Source organism: Cibotium barometz, chromosome 20 (genome assembly GCF_041138505.1).
Source record: "Cibotium barometz isolate CiBa-2024 chromosome 20, ASM4113850v1, whole genome shotgun sequence".
NCBI lineage: Eukaryota > Viridiplantae > Streptophyta > Polypodiopsida > Cyatheales > Cibotiaceae > Cibotium > Cibotium barometz.
The window spans coordinates 1,864,526-1,880,326 of NC_141065.1; the positions used below are offsets into that span (position 1 = coordinate 1,864,526).

Here is a 15,801-nt window from a genome sequence, read left to right on the forward strand (position 1 = left end):
GAGTATGTTCGCGTTGTTTTTTTTAACACCAAGAGCACTTTCTTAATTGCACCTTAGTGATGAGGAGGAGGAGCTAGCATTTTTTCTCCTTCAAAGAACGTGATGGAAATTATAGCATCCTCTCTCCCTCGCCCCCCCTTCCCCCCCACTCTCTCTCTCTCTCTCTCTCTCTCTCTCTCTCTCTCTCTCTATCTCTCTTTCTCTCTGATCTCTCTCTCTCTCTCTCTCTCTCTCTCTCTCTCTCTCTCTCTCCTCTCTCTCTCTCTCATAGACACATATGCTTGGAAAGAGGTGGAAGAGAAGGCTAAAACACATCCCAAGATGGGAACTAGCAAATATTATATATAAATCTAATTTTTTAAATAAAAATTTTGACTGTTATTTCGATGCCTGTTTCCACGTATATTTCGGCAGGTTTTTCCATGCATATTTCGACGCACATATCGACGATACGACCAGGCGTGGAAACTAAGCGTCGAAAAACAATGATTCTCTTGTAGTGAGATATTGTGCATGGGTTGGATCATACTCATACATAAATTGATATGGTGGATCATGCCTTCAATTTTTCGAGTGGTGCTACATGGGTCGGTGGCATGAGTTCACATTTGATTCTACATGAGGCCGACCTCAAGTGTTTATTTGGCTTCCACGGATATCAACACGAGCCTATGTTCTTTGGAGTCAGGACATTTTCCTTTGGATGCATTCTTTGCCATTTGAGGATTACAGTTTTTGGATATGTGGCTCGACATTCAGATGCATCTCTGACATATTTCATTCTTGGCCTACACAATGATTCTTTGTGCTAGGAGCATTTGACATAGCGGTAATGTTTTTTTTGCTACTCAACAGTATTAAAAGCCCCAACATTCCCCATTCCAAAACGCTACTATGCCCCCGATGTGTTATAGTGATGTAGGTAATGGGGATGATATAGGCAGCATAGCGTGGCAGGAAATTAGCATGGGATCATGTTAGGTGGACCTACACATAGGCTTGTAGCCCATTAAAGGAAATACAAAATTTGCTATGCATTTGGGCTTGTTGGTGATGGTTCTAAGTTCTTTGCCAATTGCTAGTATATGAAGTTTTGGATTCTAGGAAGAGAAAGTTTGGTCACTTTTTGGAACGCATCGAGAGGAAGTTTTTTTTTTTGTGTTCCCCAACAAGAGAAGGAGAGAGAGAGAGAGAGAGAGCTCTACCACATTTTCACCTTACTAGGTTGCTATGTCCAACTCAATTCACCGTCTCTTACTCTCTATATCTCTCTATGTAGAATATTCTTATTGCTCAGAAAACATTTTCCTTTTTGCCACTCATTGTTTAAATGCCATAAAAAGCAAAATTGTTTTTCTTTGACTCTTTTTATGGAGAGATTAGGGGAGTACATTTGTACCCTACCAGGTTGCTACTAAACTCAATTCTCCCTCTCTTGCTCTCTTTGTGCACAGAATATTGTTAACACTTATTAAACGATTTCGTTGTTGTCACTACACACTAATCATGGAGAGTATTTAAAAGACAAAAAAGGCAAAATTTCCTTTAGTACTGTTTTGTAGAGAGACCAGGGGAGTAAGTTAGCACAATGACCTACTAGCTTTCAAAGAACCAATTCATTAATTCATAAGGCCATGTAGTCAAAGAAGGTGTGATCCCCAACTCGGAGGCGTCCCCGAGGGTTTAATTAAACCTTTTTCTTCAAACACTATATTTATATTTATATTGTTGATATGCCCGTTCTGATCTGGATTCTCAACGAGTTTTCACCCTTTCGGCTGCCGGCTTGCAACAAGATGCATCCATATCTCTGATCAAACCGTAGAAGTTACCATAATTAATAATTAACAGTAAGTCCGATGCCCACATTAATATCACGCGCAGATTTGTATTTCTCGCTCATTTATAAGCAGGCGTCTTTGACGAGATTCCATTACTGTATCCTGTGTAATGTAGCGTGGCATTAATTTCTCAACGTAGATCTCTTCATCATGGTCCTCCCTCTCCTATTTGTGCTGGAAGGATTGAGAGATCAGTTGATAACGGCGGGCGCAAAAGGCATTGAGGTTATATACGGATTCGTTAAATTGAACTAGCCGAATGGATCGATCAAACAAATAATGATTAATCAAACCAGGACGGATTAATGGACAAATAATCTGAGTTCGACGTATTGTTTTCTCACAGGCGATCTCCAAAGCGAAGAAGAAACTTGACGGCGTCGATAAACACCTTGCTAAAGAAGAGTTTTTAAATTTCATTGCGAATGCAAGGTTGAAGATAAATCCAGAGGTAATTAAAAACGTTAACAGTGATCCTTATTGATAATGTTATAGGCGTCTATGATAATTACTGAAATTAAAGCTATTAAATCTTATTCTTCTTGAGTGATATAATCAAAGCCATAAATGCTTGCCTCATCTGCGTAATGCGTCAAAGCAAGTTGTCTACTAACAGCTACTTCTCAATATATGATCAGGAACTTGCAGAGCTTTTGAATACATATGACTCATGCAGCAAGAAAGACAATATCCGCTTCTTGGACTTTCTTTTTGGCTTAAGGGGAAAGGTTTGTACCATCCTATAGTTTTATGGTGTGCATCTAAACAAAAAACAAAACATCAAGAATGCATCAGATCATTTTAAATTCAGATTCACTAAATCTTGTATCATTCAAAAGCAGGAAGAATGCATCACATCAATTTAAACTAATCACTGAAGCTCGTGTGATGATTGTCTAGTTTGAACCAGCCCATGACTCTAGTATTTTGTTTGACAAAACCTTGGAGTTTGATGCGAATAATGATATGTCTATATTACATTTATGTGTATATTTGGCTCAGCTAAACAGTTTTCGAGAAGAGTTGGTGATTAAGGCTTTCAGAAAGCTAGACCAGGTAAAGATCAGTAATAAATTAAAGCATGGGCAGTTTTGGGTGTGTGTGTGTGTGTGTGTGTGTGTGTTAATCTAAAGCAAAGGCTATTAGCAGCTATATTATTGTGGTGCAGTCCTTCCATGAAGATTGTAATACAGTTAATTGGTTGGTTTTGTTGAGCTTGGCATCATGCAGCATGACGATGGCTATGTCACGCATGGCCGAATAAGAGAAGTGTACAATGCGAAGTGTCACCCTGCCGTGATGCTGGAGAGGTTCAATGTACACGAGGTTACCGAGGCTTTCCTTGCTGCTTCCGTCGGTAACTTGGAGCATACCACTTTACAAGACTTTCTGGAGTACTATGCTCTCACAAGCTCTACAATCCAATGTGACAAGCGCTTTGAAGTTCTTATGATGAAGCATTGGAAGGTAAGGGAAGCCCTTCTTTCTTCCTTTCTAAACCTAAACATTAATGATGATGCTAAGATCTTCTAAACCTAAACGTCAATGATCATGCTAAGATCTTCTAAACCTAAACAATGATCATGGTATTCTTAGTCGATGGCCATAGCTCCAGCTCTCACTACTGTATACAATGGAGTTTCTGTTCTTTTTTCCCTGCACGAAAATGGTTTAACAACCAAGCGGTTGGGCACCTGATACATCAGAAAATTATGGTATGTGTAGTTGACGCCGGATGGGATAGAGGTGGATGAGGTGGAGAACAAGGTGAAGCTGGTGGTATACAAGAATCGGATCCGATCGCGGGAGTTCATGCGCGACTTTGACAAGCTGCGGGGGCGGCTCATATCGGAGGCGCAGTTCGCATCGGCGCTGGACAACTCGTCGGTGGAGCTCACCCCGCGTGAGGTGCAAGCACTGTGCGACAACTATCGAGTGCCTGAGGACCCCCAAATGCGAGTCTGTTGGACGGCCTTTTGCGACGAGATTGACACCGTCTTCACCTTCAAGGAGCTCGAGAAGACGCCATGGAGGGAGGTACAGCTACAAAACAAGCCACACACGCGTTGTTAATTATATGTATTTTGTGCTCGTGCATGACAAACTTCGACATGCAGCCGCCGCCGGTGCCGGAGCTGCGGGGCTTGGCGCCGCAGCGGTTCGAGCAGGGGATCGTGGAGCTGGGGTCGGAGAAAGAGGCGCGGCTAGCAGCGGTGCTGTCGGACGTGCGGGCGGAGTGCCGGAGGCGGCGTGTGTCCATGCGCGGCTTCTTCGACGACTTCGCCTCCAACCGCAACAGCAGCAAGGCCGTGGGCCACGTCACCAAGCAGCAATTCTGTCAGGCGCTCAGCTCCAAGGCTAGCCTGCGCCTCAGCGACGCCGACGCCGCCCTCCTCGCCCTCAAGTTCGACGACCTCCGCAACGGCATGGTCAACTACGTCGCCTTCTCTGTGGAGGTCGACCCTTTCCTCCTCCACACCGAGCACCAGCCCACCACCCATCATCCCAATTGATCACCATTCCTTTGCATGGCACACTCCCTTTGGTTATTATTATTATTAGCACCGTACTTCTCATTTTTCATTCCTTCCTTTGTGACAACAAGCATTGCACTCTTATCTATCACAAGCAAAGCCTTCCTCTCATCCTCACAACTTGTATCATGCCATAACTCTTATCAATTTCCTTTTCAATGAACCACTCTATTTTTAAATCTTATCGACAATGTTCCACAACAATGTGATGATTTTTTCTGTTTGTGATAAGGTGTACTTCACTTTATTAGTAATGGTTCTAATGGCTCTTTAGTTCTTGAGACGTGCCACGTGTGATGTAAACAATGGGCTTTTCATAAGAATGGTGAGATGGGGGGGAGAAACCAGTGGAAGTTAAGCAGATGAACTGTGCGCAATTAGAGAGAGAGAGAGAGAGAGAGAGAGAGAGAGAGAGAGAGAGAGAGAGAGAGAGAGAGAGAGAGACTATTTCACATTGTAATATTGGTGGAGACGGCGGGCTCTTCTCAAGATGGCAAGTTGACTTTAGAGTTGAAGCCATGCATGCAGATGCCCGATCCGATGGAGTCTCTTCCAATCCCAATCAGCTCGATCAATTAATCCCATAAATGCAGAGCCTGATGGTACAAATGCATCAAACTAATCACACGAATCAAACTTTGGTGGATATTATAACAAATCCTCAATTTCAAAATCAAAGCCAATCAACAGATCGAAGGGTTAGATAACAAAGTTTTTTAGGATTTCCCTCAAAAGATATTTTAACTTAGCTGGCTCAGTTTGAGAATATAGCTACTTATGATGGGTGGATAGATGACAGAAAGTCACATGAGGTAAGGAAAATTTTAGATGGAAGCAACATGGTATGTACAACAGGGTCAAATAATCAAATCACAGTGGCACTTAGTTAAAACAAATTTAATTCATTCACTTTCCAAAGAAATGTTGCACAGTTTGCTTTACAACAAATTAGTGAATGTATTCAATTAATAAGTGAACCAATTTCTCGATTTGGAGCCAAATTAAATCAACTTTTAATGAGGGCTGATCCACATATGACTGAAGACATGAAATTGTATTTTTTGTGGCCTCGAAGGAGACATGACATGTCGAGTGAGGGATCTCGGTTCCAAGAGTTTCAAAGAATCCATGGAAATTGCATAGAGAGTTGAAGCAGGTGTCAATGGTGATATTTATCAAGCACCAAGGAAATCAAGTCATCAGGCAAAGGACGTAAACAAATTGATATCTAAAAGTCCCTGTTAGAGATACCAAGGGAAGGCCTAGATGTTTTAATTGTAATAAGTATGGGCATGTGGCAAAAATATTACAGAGCACAAAGAAATCTCAAGCAAATGTTTAGAATGTCCAAATAGTCACTACTACATGTGCTGCAGAATTGGGCGCGATTTTAAAAAAAAACGATTAAGCGAGTGGGTTTTGGGGGATGCTCACCCACAATGTCAGCTCTCCGAAGTTTCAAAGAAGATTGTTTGTACAATTTTGGCCCTTATTAATCATGTAGATGTTGGATGTCCTTTTAGATATCGGTAGGTCTTTCTCTTCAATAAGCACATTGCTAGTTCTCCAGTTAAGTTTGATAGTTTAGATAGCACCAAAAATTTTAGTTTTCTTTGGAGACCATAAAGAGATGTACAACTCTAGCAAAGGTGGTGAATGTTCCTTTTCAGCTGGGTTGGGGACATACCAATTTCTATCACAGATGTTATGTTTTTCCTAGACAGTTGTTTAGGGTCCCTTTGGGTTGGATTGGTTTCTTAAAGTTAGATTTCAATAAGCAAACCTTGGTGTTACCAAACTACTTACCAATACCATTTTTGCAAATGAAAACTTTAGATCAATACATGTGTGTTCAAGTTGAGCAAGATGTGGTTAGTGAGGAATTAAGGATGCAGAAGATTCAAAAAATACTTTGGAATTTTAAATCTTTAATACTAGACACTAAGAAGGACACAATAACAGCAGCAGATGTCATACATGTAATCAAAATAGGACCAAATGTGCCCATTAAAATGGCACAAAGAAGAAGATCCCCAAAGGAAAATCAAGTTATAGCATACAGAGGAGTGGTTTAACCTTCACAGAGTCCATGGGCATGCAAACCACATTTGGTCAAAAAGCCAAATGGTGAATATAGATTTTGTACTGATTTAAAGCCACTAGCATACAGAGGAGTGGTTTAACCTTCACAGAGTCCATGGGCATGCAAACCACATTTGGTCAAAAAGCCAAATGGTGAATATAGATTTTGTACTGATTTAAAGCCACTAAACAAAATTACTGCTCATGATGTTTACCCAATGCCTAGATTAGATGATTTTTTGGTTGAGTTGGGACACTCTAGGTATTTTATATCTTTGGACTTGGCATCAGGGTATTGTAGATTCCATTGGATTTGCAGGATGCTCAAAAAACACCTTTCAGAATAGTGAAAGGATTGTTTCAATTTATTGTAACACTATTGCAAGCAAAATAGGTAATTGACAAGGGTTACCTAAAAGATTCCCTCCCAAATTGCGTGAAATCTCAAACATGGCTTAAAAATATAGTTTTTTGAAAACACATCTAGAATTCCATGTATACATTTAAAAATTACATGAATTTTGATATTTTTTTCAAGATTGAGAACACATGTGACCTTCGTAGATTTATAAACTGCTATTGTTTGTGACATAAAAATAAACTTAACTTACAAAATGGCATAGGATTCTACACAACTTAAAGAAATATCAATATTTTTTAAATAGAATTTATTTTATAAATTTCATGAATGTAAGACACTTTTTTTAATGGACTTTCTTGGGACAAATTCTACCACTATGCATAAATATGCACATTATTTGACAAGCACTCAAAAATATTAGAATACATAACATTATAAGCTAAATAATTTATGAAAAAAATCCTACAAGCATCCTTGAGTCTATTTCTAGACCCAAATAGCAAAGCCTTGAGTATATACCTACCTCGATAGTTTGCATGACAGAATTATTTTCTCTATTATTTATAAGCAGGTAGTGGGCATGATATACACCCAATGCTAAGAGTTTGAAGAGGTCAGCTTATAGGTATGCAAAGGTAGACTTCTATTCATATATATGTAGAAGATAGTAACTATGGAGGCTTTGAGTAAACCTAAGCACGTTAAAAAAGTAGAAAATTAAAATATTTTTTCAACAAGATAATTTTAGAGGTAGACATCATATAGCCTATGGGTGTAAAATTCAACCCACGTAGGCATCTGTTGTCTCATGAAGGAAATTCTTGTTACGCAATTGGATAATGGTGGCGGGAAGAAATTGTAGCCTATATCATATGTAGATATGTGGTGGTGGCAAAAATGCATAGTATGCATATGTTGATGTTTGATCCAGATAGCCACTATCATGAATTTTTGGCATCTACTATGTAGCGATATTATTTATGACACAAAATTTACATGGATGCATAGACAAGCATTTTTGTTAATGACCTCCTTCCAAATTTGTAGTCAAAGGTTGTGACCATGTGTGTTTTTCAAGTCCTTAGCCCTAAACCTATGTCTTACCTATATCACCTTATCCTAGGAATATTTTTTATTTAATTCTATGATTTATAAGTTTTTTAAAAAAATTTGAGATTTTATTGACTACTATCTACTATTTGAAATGAGTTTTTATAGCTTTGTTGATGATAAAAATAACACAATTCTCATAAAAAATCTAAAAATATTTCAAAGTTAAGAAAAATAGCCTTCTAAAAGTTGATGTTTTACATCAAAGTTGATGCAAAACATCAACTCTATCGCAAAACTTGATGTTTTGCATCAAGTTTGAGCTGCTATAGCGACAGAGAAGAAAGTTGGAGGATCGGAGATTGATTTTTACAAACGGCTTATTTTAGTGATTCTATCTATGAAAACATGCTCAAACAAGCTAGTCCACAAATTTTGAGTACCAACACGACTATGTTTCGATGCGATATGCAGACGTTAGAGCAATTCACTGCATCTCTCTAACGTCTTCATATCGCATCAAAAATGGTCGTGTTGGTACTCAAAATTTGTGGAATAGGTCATTTGAGCAAGGTGTTTTGAACGGAATCGCTAAAACAAACGGTTTGTGAAAATCAACCTCCAATCCTCTAACTTTTTTCTCTGCAGCATCTGAAACTTGATGCAAAACATTAAGTTTTGTGGTAGAGTTGATGTTTTGCATAAACTTTGATGATGCAAAACATCAAGTTTTGTAGAAGAGTTGATGTTTTGCATCAACTCGATGCAAAACATCAACTTTTAGGGTAAAAGTTGATGTTTTACATATCGAGTTAATGTAAAACATCAACTCTTCCACACAACTTAATGTTTTGCATCAAAGTTTATGTAAAACATCAAGTTTTATGGAAAAGTTGATGTTTTGCATCAAGGTAGTGCAAAACATCAACTTTTCCATAAAACTTGATGTTTTGCATCAGCGATGCAAAACATCATCTTTTGTGAAAAAGTTGATGTTTTGCATAAAGTTGATGTAAAACATCAAGTTTTGTTTAAAAAAGTTGATCTTTTGTGTAAAAAGTTGTTATTTTGCATATAAAGTTGTTTTGCAGAGATAATTCAATATTGAGATATTTTTAGATATAAAAATTCTCCTAATATCTAAAATATATTTTCCTAAAACAAAAGTTCAAAATAAATTCTCCAATGTGCATTAGAAATCAGTTAAAAATGATATAAGGGAGCTTAGCCTAAGGGTCTAGATTTTCAGAAACTTCTCGATTATGCTCCAATTAAGGTTCCCATGGACCAATAGGATTAATCCAAGTGTTGAGATGAGATAAATCCAATGAATAAAAGAAAATACCCAAAAAATGAGTAAATGCTCACATAAGATGAAGAGTTGACTAAGTACAAGGTTTATTAGTTAAAAATTAAGAGATATTACTAAAAAAATAAGATATTTTAGAGAAATGATGAATTTTTGACACCTTGGTAAGGAGGGGGGACCTTTGACATAGGCACCTCTTTCACATGTATGGAAGGGTTTTTTAATTCAAAAAATTGTGATATTATTTTTATCTCTCCTGGATCAAACTGGATCAAACTGGATCAAAAGGGGAAACAAACTAGTCCAAATCTTGTCCAAATTGAGTCAAACTGAAGCTGAAAATTTCTAAAACTCAGTTGGACTTAGTTAGTGGCCTCCCTCACCTATAAATAGACCCTCATTCTTTTGTATTCTCATCTGTGAGCTATACCATGCCAGTATTACATTAAAATAATCATATTTTCTATTATCCCTTAAATTTTCTCTACTTTTGGGGAGCTTGGAGCTTTTCTCTCTCTTCAACAACTCTTGACACTCTCTTCTCCTCTTGCTAAACCAATTGATTGGTTGGAGGCTTCACTTCTAGAAAAAGAAACAAGCTAATCCTTGAGGTAAGAATGAATTTTATGGTTTTTTGTTAATTTCCTCAAATGACTTCTCTTCTCAACCCCTCTCAAGCTTGAGAAGTTTTCTAAATGGTTGTTTTAAATTCAAATCAAGCTTTCCCTAAGAACCTTAATGTTTAATTAAGAAAAAATTAATCATTATACTTATTTAGAATACTTTCTTATGTATATCTCTCTCTCAAAAAGAATAGTCATCTCTATGGCTAATTCTTTAGCAAAAGAATGCTTCTCATTGATAATTTCTTATTTCAAAACCAAACTTTAGGCTTGATAAGCTAGAGGTTAAGAAAATGGTATTTTCATGATTTTGTGTTAACAAAATAATGGTTATTTCTTTTACATTATTTATAAGTAGTTGAATTGATTCTAAATGAGAAATAGATTATCCTATCAAATTGGAAAAAGAGAAATAATGAAATTAGCTTAATCTAGTGGGATAATCATAATTAATTTTATGATTATGGATAAAATTATGATTAAAATTCACAGTTTAGATTTAAGCTAAAAAAATAGATCTTCTATCATATTTTCATTACAATGTTTTATTATTTTAGAAAAATTAAAAATTATCAGTAATAGCAGCGAAGCTATGGTAAATTTTTCTAAAAAAGATACATATCTTATTTTTATGCATAATACTAAAAGAGGAACTCCTACCATATTGTAGGTTTAGAAATTTAAAGCAAAAAGATTGATTTTGATAATATTTAGGAAAGAATACTTTTTTGTAATTATGTATAATTATTTAATTAAGAAAAAGATGAATTTTTTATCAATTTATTTTATGCATAAGAATTTTTAAATGATAAAAGAGGAATTCCCATGACATTTGGAATTCAATCATTTAAATGCAAAAAGAGGAATTTTTGGCATATTCAAAATAATGGATATTTTTATTTAATTTAAAAAAGAAAAATTTTAGATGAATGCATTTTATGTATAAGAATTTTTAAATGATAAAAGAGGAATTCCCATGACATTCGAAATTCAATCATTTAAATACAAAAAAGAGAAATTTTAAATTTATTCAAAAAAATGGATATTTGTATTTAATTAAAAGAGAAATTTTTATGGTATTTTAAGTAGAAAAAGGTTTAAATTAATTTTGATATCAAAAGAGGAATTTTCACCATAATTCCACCTAGAAAATTAGGGTTGATAATTAAATTATTAGAAAGAATATTCTTAGATATTTTATGTGGATAAATCACCAAATTAATATTTACCCAAAATTGGATTAATGTAAGAAGAGTATCTTTATAAAAACCTGATATTCTCACATAGAACCATTTCTTAATTTATTATGGTTAGGAAGGAATGAAATTCATAAAGTTAGAATTTTCCTTACGCTTAGAAGTTCAGTAGATGTTTATTTGAAGAAAATCCTTAGGAATCAAAGTTAGAAGTAAACCGAATAATTTTGGTTAGACCACAACTGTGAGAATGGCGACCAATAAACTACTTGCCTATCTCTCGAATTTGAATCAAGCAAAAACCTCGTGACCAATTTCAATTCGTGACATAAAGAATAGACTACCATTGAATTAGCATAGATTTTCCTTAACCGAAATCACCAAGAATCTAGTTGGAAATTCAGTCAAATGATGGGTAGATTACGCTGATGAGAGATCAATGATTCTCATTAAGAAAATCTAGATTAAGGGAAAAGGGTTTTGTGGAACCAATCTCAAACCAGGAATTCTACTTGCATAGAACCTCTGTTTTATTTTAAAGGACTGTTTTATGTCAGAATGCTGGGAGGAAGCATTTGGTATGTGTTTAACTAAGGAGAGACTCGTTTTGCAACAGCTGGCGGGGAGTCGTCGAGGGACGTCACTCGCGGCAAAGCCTGTCGAGGTCTTGACCAGCCTCGGTATGGTTAAAAATGGTGCGCTTCCGGTACAATGGGTGAGGACCGACGAAGTGGTCCCTGAGTGAAGTGCTAGGATACCTAAGTAGGATCCTAGAGGGTTCTAACCAGGTGATGCACGGGCTCGCAGTGGTTGCTAGGACACCTATGTGTACATCGAGGGAGATACGGATGAACTGAAAAGAGTTACTTTTGTGAACTAAATTTTGATATTAGATCTCGTTGGTTGACCAGTTGGTCTTTAACGGAGAGTCCGAATGATATATTTTGTAAAACAATGGACTCAATATTTTGGAGGATTATGATTAGTAATACCATGATTTCATCAAAAGATTATTTTAAAGACAGCCGAATCTATTAAAATGGCAATTTCATATTGGGTGTATAAGTGGTATGACTACCTTGAATTTTGCTTGAAGCGCCAGCTAGGGGACCTGGGAATACTCGGGCAAACTTTTATAAACGAATTCCACCAATACAATGGTTGGGCGGTTGGCTAAATTCCATGGGCCGGTAGGCTGGATCGGGGGATTCCTGTGATACAGATAGATACGATTAAGTTACGTTAGTTTAGATTAAGTCCTAGGAAGATCCTTGTTCTGTGAGAGGGAATCAACGGCTGTGCCTCACTAAAGGGGAAAAAAAGCGGTGATTCTATGGACCAAGTGCAAGTCTCTTCCTTAATCTGACCATTTGACTTTCGGGTTCGGTCGGATCAGTTTGGTTAGTTAAGACTTTGACTCGTTAGATCAATTCTCCCGTTAGATGATTTTCCTGGTGGAATCGCCCGTGCCTTCCATGCGAGGGAAGTTTTTTCGGGTTTGTTGGTTTCGGAGGAACCGTCGGGCTAGTCTCTTGTCCGGATATCCATGGGCGAGGCCCTGAGTGTGGATCCTACCTCACGCGAGAGGCTGACGCTGCTTCCGCCCGCCGACGCCCTCCTCGGAGGGAGCATCGCAGAGGCGGCGGGGGTTTCACACTCACTACCTAGACTGTCCTAGAATGGTTGCAGACATCTAAGGAAATGTAAATATTTGGAACATATTAAAAATGCAATTATTGGAGACAAACACAAAAGCATTGTATTGATCATCAATATTTACATTGAGTTTGGGATACCAAAAAGAAAGGGTTTAAGCCCTTAGGCATATAAAATAGGGCCGACACACAGATGACCCGATTGACACTAATCTTCCTCATCTAGCATCCTCCTCTTGTTGATCTCCCATATCTTGCCCTTGCTCCCCCGTATCTTCTTCCTGGTTGTCTTCATCAGAAGTGATTTTAGCGGCTTCCAAGGGCTCGAGAATATCCTCCTATAAAACAAAGTCATGCTAAGACTTGAGAGGAAGAACAAGAGACTACATCAACGACATTGTAAAGAGAAAGAGATAGAGAAAGAGACTACGTACCTCCTCATCTCACGATTGAGGAGCTTGGTGACGAGGCACTTTATGCCTTTCCTCTTACCATACCCTCTCTTACGAGGAGTGGCCTCACGCCCAATATACTCAAACTACAAGATACACAAAGAAAGATATTAATATATGTTATTATGCCATGTAGAAAAAAACTTAGTATACAAGTTGAAAATACTTACAAAATCCTCGTTAAAGAATGCCCAACCTCCACTGCCAAGGTGAGAAGAGGAGCCCGCCTCTAAGCACGCTTTTGCCACATCAAGTTGTTGCTTCCATTTTTCGGGCTCGTGTCTAAACTTCTTCTTGATAATCTTCCACTCTTCTTTGTCTAGCCAATCTAGCTTCCCTTTTCCCTCCCCATAAGCATCACGAGCCTTGGATCGACGATGGCTCATGAAATCCCTCATTCTTTTATTCATGTAGGATGTGGAGAAACGGTCATCCACAGAGGGTACGGGAAACTCCCGAGTGAAGCGTGGAGATCACATAATCCTTTCTCCCCTTATCTTGCTTCCTCCACGGGATCATGACACTATGGCAAAAGGCCGAGGCTGTCAAATCATGCATTCGGACCGAAACCTTCTTCTCGTCCTCATTTTGGATGATGGCCCCCTCATCATCCACAAGATATGAGTAGCCTTATGGGAGCTCTCTACTACGCGGGGTGCGAGAAGGGGTGCGGGTGGATGTAACCTCAAAAGATGGGGTGCTCATGGGGCAGCTGTAGATGGGCCTACAAAATTGCAACAAGAAGGTGTAGCATGGAGTGTATTTTGTACGGATGTGGAGACATGGGATCCACGAGACCGAGATGAATAGATGTAATCGCGGTTTTTGGTGTCTATGGGAAAGCACCCTAGAGGTGCAAGATATTGTGGTAAGATAAGAATGCCACATGTAATATTGTATAGTGTGTGAGTGTTGACCAAAAGAGTGGAAAAGGAGTTGCCACTTGGATGATGATATGTAAAGTGCGATAAGGCTAAAAAGCCTATATCATTGTATGGTTCACTTGCTCAAGATATGCAGTAGAATTGAGTGTTGAGTGTGCAATCTCTCTCTCTCTCTCTTATATGGAGTTCTTAGTGTGGTATAATCCACCTTAATTATGTTGCTTAATCTATGTCTTTCACCATGATTAATCCCATTTTAGGATTGTTTAACACGAGAAGGTCGCCATCCATGCGGGGGAGGGGGGATCGATGACATCAGTGCCACCACAACATCCCCGTGACACCTCTGCTCTCTCGATCTCTCCGTGTTGTGAGGAAGACACGGATGCTGAAGACTTGGAGGCCGAAGCTCGCAAAAAGTGGATGTGGAAATAGAGACTCCGAGCTCACAAGCTGCTCTATGTTGTTGCTCATCAGGAGTCATACAGGCCATAAATGCCCGATACTCTTCGTTAGTGAGAGGGACAACCATATGATCTAAACAAAACCACACATGATAGGCATGCTTGTTAGGCTCTATGGGCATGCATAGAGCCATGTGCATCCATGCCTCCATTCTTAGGCTCTATGCATGCATAGAGAAATCATGCATACATATGGCTCTATGCATGCATAGAGCAATCACGCATGCATATGCCTCTTTCCATGCATAGAGCCATGGGCATCCATGCCTCCATTCTTAGGCTTTATGGGCATGCATAGAGCCATGGACATGTATGCATCTTAGGCTCTATGGGCATGCATAGAGCCATGGACATGTATGCATCTTAGGCTCTATGCATGCATGCCCATGGCCATAGTCATTGGCCATAGTCATGACTCCATTCTTAGGTTTTATGGGCATGTGCCATGCATAGAGCCATGGACATGCATGCATCTTAGGCTCTATGCAAGCATAGAGCCATGGGCATGCATGCATGCATGCCCATGGCCATAGTCATGACTCCATGCACATAGAGCCATGCCTCTATGTTTAGGCCATGGGAATCTATGGCTATGCCCAAAAAAATAAGGAACTTGAAAAAAATTAGAAGCAAGAGAGAGGGTTTGGAGCATACCTTGGAGAGTGAAGAGAGAGAGGAAGCAAAAAACCTATAAAACCATAGCCATAAAAAGCTAGAGTGGAGAGAGAGGTAGAGAAGATTGAGATGCTAAGGAAAGTAGAAAAAGAGGGAGAAACTCTTACCTTTGGAGAGTGGAAAGAGAGGAAGTGGGAGAAAGCAAAAACCTACAAAACCATACACAAAAAGAGCTTAGAGTGGTGAGAGAGGTAGATAGGTAGAGAGTCTTACCTTTGGGTAGTGGAAACAGAAAAAAAAAACACCAAACCTATAAAACAAAAAAAACAAGGACATATGGCCAAAAACATCAGTACCTGCAAAGAGAAATGAAGGTAGAGAAGGTTGGAGAGAGAGAGAGAGAGAGAGAGAGAGAGAGAGAGAGAGAGAGAGAGAGAGAGGGAACGACAAAGAGAAACGGAGGGGAGAGAGAGATAAGGCGGGGCGGGGGGGAGGGAGGGGGTGGGGGTGGGGGTGGGGGTGGGGGTGGGGGAGGGGGAGGGGAGGGGGAGGGGGAGGGGGAGGGGGGGGAGGGGAGGGGAGGGGAGGGGGAGGGAGGAGGAGGAGAAGGGTGGATTACCATAAAACAATAAAAAACTCACTACTATACCACACACGTTATACCACCGAGGGTTTTTTAAAATTTTCCAAAGTGAGTATTTGGGTCGGTATCAGAGTCAAAATCAACCTCGGGTA

At 38.8% G+C, this 15,801-nt stretch overlaps 1 protein-coding gene across 2 annotated transcripts; it reads left to right on the forward strand.

Annotated features, from left to right (window-relative positions):
- Positions 1 to 1,771: 1,771 nt before the first annotated feature.
- Positions 1,772 to 4,566, forward strand: LOC147627442 (uncharacterized). Of its 2 annotated transcripts, XM_086815071.1 has the most exons (8): positions 1,772 to 1,850; positions 1,981 to 2,066; positions 2,188 to 2,292; positions 2,480 to 2,569; positions 2,844 to 2,897; positions 3,072 to 3,308; positions 3,567 to 3,878; positions 3,959 to 4,566. In XM_086815071.1, exons 2-8 carry the CDS (start codon positions 1,992 to 1,994, stop codon positions 4,352 to 4,354), a joined length of 1,269 nt encoding a protein of 422 aa, XP_086671197.1. In that variant the 5' UTR covers positions 1,772 to 1,850; positions 1,981 to 1,991; the 3' UTR covers positions 4,355 to 4,566. The 2 variants fall into 2 exon arrangements, with proteins under 2 accessions (XP_086671197.1, XP_086671196.1); XM_086815070.1 differs by having other exon boundaries at positions 1,822 to 2,066.
- Positions 4,567 to 15,801: the final 11,235 nt, after the last annotated feature.

Bases quoted from the DNA above. Each gene is read 5' to 3' on its own strand.
- LOC147627442 (XM_086815071.1), top strand. From the start codon at position 1,992: ATGGTCCTCCCTCTCCTATTTGTGCTGGAAGGATTGAGAGATCAGTTG. The intron at 2,067-2,187 runs GTTATATACGGA...GTTTTCTCACAG, and splicing joins CGGGCGCAAAAGGCATTGAG to GCGATCTCCAAAGCGAAGAA. The intron at 2,293-2,479 runs GTAATTAAAAAC...ATATATGATCAG, and splicing joins GGTTGAAGATAAATCCAGAG to GAACTTGCAGAGCTTTTGAA.